Source organism: Silurus meridionalis, chromosome 23 (assembly GCF_014805685.1).
Source record: "Silurus meridionalis isolate SWU-2019-XX chromosome 23, ASM1480568v1, whole genome shotgun sequence".
Taxonomy (NCBI): Eukaryota; Metazoa; Chordata; class Actinopteri; order Siluriformes; family Siluridae; genus Silurus; species Silurus meridionalis.
In genome coordinates, this window is record NC_060906.1 from 24,064,126 (window position 1) to 24,069,993 (window position 5,868).

The following is a 5,868-nucleotide window of genomic DNA, read 5'->3' on the forward strand; positions in this document are numbered from 1 at the left end:
GAAATAAAAAGAAAACACTAAAAGAATTTGAAAAATAAAAACTATTTAAATGTTTAAAAAATAAAAAAATATTTCATTTATTGTGTATCAGTTACTTAAATTAACACACACACACTTACAATGTACAAGAATTTACGTGATACACACTAACAGAACATGTAAAGGAAAAGCTGTTATTTTTTATTTTTTTAATTGTATTTATTTTAATGTATTTTTGTATTTCATTTATATTGATGCAATATATTTTTTTCATTTTTAAATGAATAATGGAAAACTTTTACTGTGTATAAAACTTTTAAACTTATTTTCATTATTTATTTTAATTAATTATTTATTTATTTTTTAAAATGTATTAACTATATATTAATTATTAAAATTATTACTTACACATTTTGTCATGTAATTATAATAAAAATACATAATATAAATAGAAATAATGTAAAAAAAACTTTAGAAATAATGTAATTATACAAAATATACAGCTATCAAATATACATACAGTACAGACCAAAAGTTTGGACACACCTTCTCATTCAAAGAGTTTTCTTTATTTTCATGACTATGAAAATTGTAGATTCACACTGAAGGCATCAAAACTATGAATGAACACATGTGGAATTATATATGGAATTATATACATAACAAAAAAGTGTGAAACAACTGAAAAATGTCATATTCTAGGTTCTTCAATGTAGCCACCTTTTGCTTTGATTACTGCTTTGCACACTCTTGGCATTCTCTTGATGAGCTTCAAGAGGTAGTCACCTGAAATGGTCTTCCAACAGTCTTGAAGGAGTTCCCGAGATGCTTGGCACTTGTTGGCCCTTTGCCTTCACTCTGCGGTCCAGCTCACCCCTAAACCATCTCGATTGGGTTCAGGTCCGGTGACTGTGGAGGCCAGGTCATCTGGCGCAGCACCCCATCACTCTCCTTCTTGCTCAAATAGCCCTTGATGCCTTCAGTGTGACTCTACAATTTTCATAGTCATGAAAATAAAGAAAACTCTTTGAATTAGAAGGTGTGTCCAAACTTTTGGTCTGTACTGTATTTTATAATTATTTTTATTTTTGTGTGTGTGTTTTTAAGAAAATCTAATCAACCTGTTTTTTTTTTAGCATGCCATATTTATATATTTTTGGCGTATGTATTGAACAGCCAATGGTTTATGCAGAAATCATCATCACGTGAGCGTAAATGATTAAAACCACACTAGTGCACTGGTTTTGCTGAACCTGATCACTCACAGAAATCGAGAGAAATGAATCTCTAGCATTTACATTTATGGCATTTGGCAGACGCCCCTCACCAGAGCAGTTGAGGGTTAGGGGCCTTATGATGCTGGGATTTTCGCTTAAGACCTTTTAATTCAGTCCAACACCGTAAACGCTGAGCTACAACCTCCTATAATGATCTTTATTGTAACTATTAGGTTACTGAAGATAAGGATAAATCTATAAATAAATTAGACCTGAATCAAAGAGACAAATCATTTTGAGATCGTCTCATCTTCAGTAATTATATATCAGATAAGATAGAAACAACAGCTCAAGTTTTAATGCGGTATAATATTAATAAATAAAGTCACATAAATGACTATTTTGGGAATTCTTCTCTGCTGGATTGAACTCTCTCTGAATCACTGTTTTACTTATTAATAGTTTTTTTCATGAATGTGTATTCAATTGTTCTCAATATTCTCTTCATTTTATAACATTTCTCTCGGTTGCGCTGCTTCAAGTAGTGAATGTTTAAGTTCCATCCAATCAGATTTCAGCTGTCAAAGCTTTTCAGGGTGAAAGAAATCTGCCCTGAGACCTTCAGAATCAACACTGTGATATAACAGCATGTTTGATAAAAATCTCAGACCCACGATTGAGTTTAATAAAGTTTAGCATGTGTTACTTTCAGCAGATCAACTTTATCACTTATTATTATATGGTTCCTCTGACCCTGATCCATCCAGTGGCAGCTTTGTGGTGCTGGGATTGGAACACATGACCCCCAGACAGATGAGAAATTCCTGATTACTTAAAGTTCAATCCGACACACAGCGCCCTCTAGTGTCACAGCAGGGATTGTTGTTTTATTGTATTTTTTAAAAATAAAAATAAAAATATCATATTATAATGTGTGTAGCAACAAAACAATTCCAGCCCACTGTAACTGGTCCAGTTGGACTGGAGTTAAACAGCACTTATTGATTTGGTTTTCTGTAATTGAGGTGATCTCTGTGAGGTTTTCTGTGATTGTACTGAGAAGATCCTGATCTGAGGTCAGTAATGGGAATCTCCAGTGCTGCTTAAAAAGCTCATTTAAAAGACGTATAAGGATGTAGATGTTGTATGTATCTTATGGCTACAATCAGCCAAGGAGTTTATGGTTCTTTGTTCTGAGAGTTTGATTAATTGTGCACATGCTGTTTTTGCACATCTTCCTGGATTGCTGTTATTTGCTCTTTTGCACAATATTTAGTTTACATTTTTGCTACTGTTCATTTTATCTCGTTACAACAGGTTTACTGGCGGAGCTGCTTTGTGTTTTCTGTATTGTCTTTGCACTGTCTTGTGTTATCTTTCTGCACTGTCCTGTGTTGTCTTTCTGCACTGTCCTGTGTTGTCTTGCACTGTCTTGTGTTGTCTTTCTGCACTGTCTTGTGTTGTCTTTGCACTGTCTTGTGTTGTCTTGCACTGTCTTGTGTTGTCTTGCACTGTCCTGTGTTGTCTTTGCACTGTCTTGTGTTGTCTTTCTGCACTGTTCTGTGTTGTCTTTGCACTGTCCTGTGTTGTCTTTGCACTGTCCTGTGTTGTCTTGCACTGTCCTGTGTTGTCTTTGCACTGTCTTGTGTTGTCTGCACCGTGTTGCACACATGCACTTTATGTGGCAAGGACACTTACTAGTCCTTGGCCCTGTGTTTTTCTGTTTCTGTGATTGTTGTTTTATGTTGTTGTATGTAGCATCAGGGTTCTGGAGGAACGTTGTCTCATTTCACTGTGTACTGCGTCAGATATATACTGTATGGTTGAAATGACAATAAAAGCTTCTTGACTTGACGTGTATTTCATTGTGCAAAAATGCATTCAGGGCGATATTTCTACATGAAACGCAGCTCTCAGAAATGTGTCCAAATATGTGGACTGCTCTAAGAACATGTTTTCCTCATCCAGTGACTGTAGCTGTAGCAGTGAGGAGCTTCTCAAAGCTAAAACTAATGAATGGGGGAGATGTTGGATCATGGCGAGGTTCACCCAGGGGGCGCAGTTCAAGAGCAAGCGGAAGATTTTAAGAGGAAGAAATGATGAAGAAACTCCTGACTTCTGTTTTATACTTTAGTTAGTTATAAACCTGAACATGTTCCTTTAACCAGGGGCCCCTGTCCTCCAGGCCCCAGACTGGTACTGGATCGTGGATCATTAGGTATCGGGCTGCACATTGAAGAATTAATCTCCATTTACAGCATTTTATAGCTGTATTATTTGACAATTATTTAATTTATACAAATGAGGTTGAGGGCCATGCATAAGGGCCCAGCCGTGGCAGCTTGGTGGTGTTGGGATTTGAACTTACAACCTTCTTATAAGAAGGCCAGCATGTTAAGAACTGAACTACCCCTTCAAGCAATTGCTCACTATACTCCCCCTAATACATTTTTATTATATATGTAATAAAATGAATAAATAAATAATTGAAAAAGGCATAATATTCATAAAATGCACGTTATTGCGCGTGACCTCTAGATGGCGCTCTGGGAATGGACAGAATATTACAGCTTTCTATGGGATTAATTTGGGTGCGCAAAATCTTGGACAAAATCGAAATCCATCAATGATTCTCTGAGATATCAGTCAAGCTTTAAATTCGGTGTGAAAAATTATAGACATCAGACATGATTTAAGACTGCGCATGCGTTTTTCAGACTTTTATTATGGTTCATTGGAAAACATTATATCAGATGTTTAAGTGTTTACATACCACGGGATGTGACGAAGGTAAACAAAAATAGCCTCGCGTGCACCAAACATCAGCTCATGCGTGCGTTTATTCTTCCTCTACCTCCTTCTCCTCCATCAGGAGATCCAGTCCGCCTCTCAGGGGAAGAATACATCTGCTGAAGGAGCTGCTGTCATCTTATCTCATGTGACATCACACATCCATGAATCTTAGCGGAACATAAGCATCAGCGTGTTCCTCCAGCATCCATCAGAGCGCACAGCAGACTGGAGGATGATGGACATGTCGGGAATGAATCGAGGTGTTCGGGATGAAGGTGAGACAGATTTAGGAGGCTGGGAGTGAACAATAAAGGGAGACAGAGAGAAAGAAAGAGGAGGTTGGTGATAATGAAGGACCGGGGTTGTTTTATGGATGAACGAGGCAAACCAGCCACCTTCACCGGAGACAAGAAAGCGAAAATGGCCGCGAGGACCAACAAGCATTGGGTCAGACTGGCCACCGTGTTCGCTTACGTTCTGTCCGTATCTCTGGCTGCCATCATCCTCGCCATTTACTACAGTCTGATCTGGAAGCCGACTGCCACTGGATCTGCCTTCAGAAGGCCCAAGATCTCGGTCCTGGGCTGTGCGTCGTGGTCCGTGAACGATCCGGAGAACATCACAAGCGCTCCTGAGCTCTTCCACACCAACAGCACGAGCGCATCCTCGTCCTCCTCATCGTTATCATCATTACCATCCTCAGAGCTGCAGGAGAACACCACGGCTTTCCGGAACAAAACAGAACCGAGCCTGGGTTCTACTGACGCGCCCCCGAGCCGCGCGCCAACGCAGCAGGAACCGGGCCAAACGCAGGACCTTGGGTCGTTTATAACAGCCGTGAGGACTCTTGAGGAAACCGGGGGGTCTGATTTTCAGCACGGATATGAGGAAGGGTCTGGGGGTGATGGCGCACTAGAAAAACAAGTTGCAGAACCACAAAAAGAAGAGACGTTTGTGAGGACGCGCAAAGCGGCGTCTCCAAACCGGCAGCAGAGAGCGAAGAATCACCAGCGCAGATCCACGCACACGGTCCCGGATTGAACCTAAGGAGAACACTTATTAGTATCATTATTATTATTATTATTATTATTATTATTATTATTATTATTATTATTTTGGACACGAAGGACTCTCTGGGTTTGGGTCTGGAACCGATCTGGAGCTCAACTGATTCGTGCCTGTGATTATTCTGCTGTATTGAATGTAGTGTGTGTGTGTGTGTGTGTGTGTGTGTGTGTGTGTGTGTGTGTGTGTGTGTGTGTAGATTTAGTGCGTATGGAATAGAAACAAGATTTATTTTTTTATTTGTATTTAGAGTAAATACACCGCGCATACCGGCGCATGAGACGTTATAAAGATCTATAACAGTTCTATCATTTAGATTCAAGGAAATGTATTGTATATGAAACAATAATAATAATAATAATAATAATAATAATAATAATAATAATAATAATTGCATGGCTCGTATTTTTTTGACGAATCGAATTACACATTATAAATTACTCACCATTTTCAACTTCTGGGTCTAAGTATTTGATTATATATGTATATAGATAGATAGACAGACAGACAGATAGATAGATAGATAGATAGATAGATAGATAGATAGATAGATAGATAGATAGATAGATAGATAGATAGATAGATAGATAGATAGATAGATAGATACTCCAGTGGTAATTAAATAATATATATTTGTATCTCACACTCTTCAGATTGCAGTACTCCAGAAAGGGGCAACATTATTTTTCTCATTTCTAAATTAGGAGGTGCCAGAGAGAGAGAGAGAGAGAGAGAGTGTGTGTGTGTGTGTTTGTGTGTGTGTGTTTTAGTTACCGACATTTCTCCTCTTATCAAATCCCAAAACACTCAGCCA

The 5,868-nt window shown here is 38.3% G+C and overlaps 1 protein-coding gene across 1 annotated transcript; it reads left to right on the forward strand.

The window, feature by feature from the left end:
* The first annotated feature begins 3,901 nt into the window (after positions 1-3,901).
* Positions 3,902-5,118, forward strand: zgc:153157 (uncharacterized protein LOC751674 homolog). The gene has a single exon (XM_046836256.1). It carries the CDS (start codon positions 4,338-4,340, stop codon positions 5,028-5,030), a length of 693 nt encoding a protein of 230 aa, XP_046692212.1. The 5' UTR covers positions 3,902-4,337; the 3' UTR covers positions 5,031-5,118.
* Positions 5,119-5,868: the final 750 nt, after the last annotated feature.

Bases quoted from the DNA above. Each gene is read 5' to 3' on its own strand.
- zgc:153157 (XM_046836256.1), top strand. From the start codon at position 4,338: ATGAAGGACCGGGGTTGTTTTATGGATGAACGAGGCAAACCAGCCACC.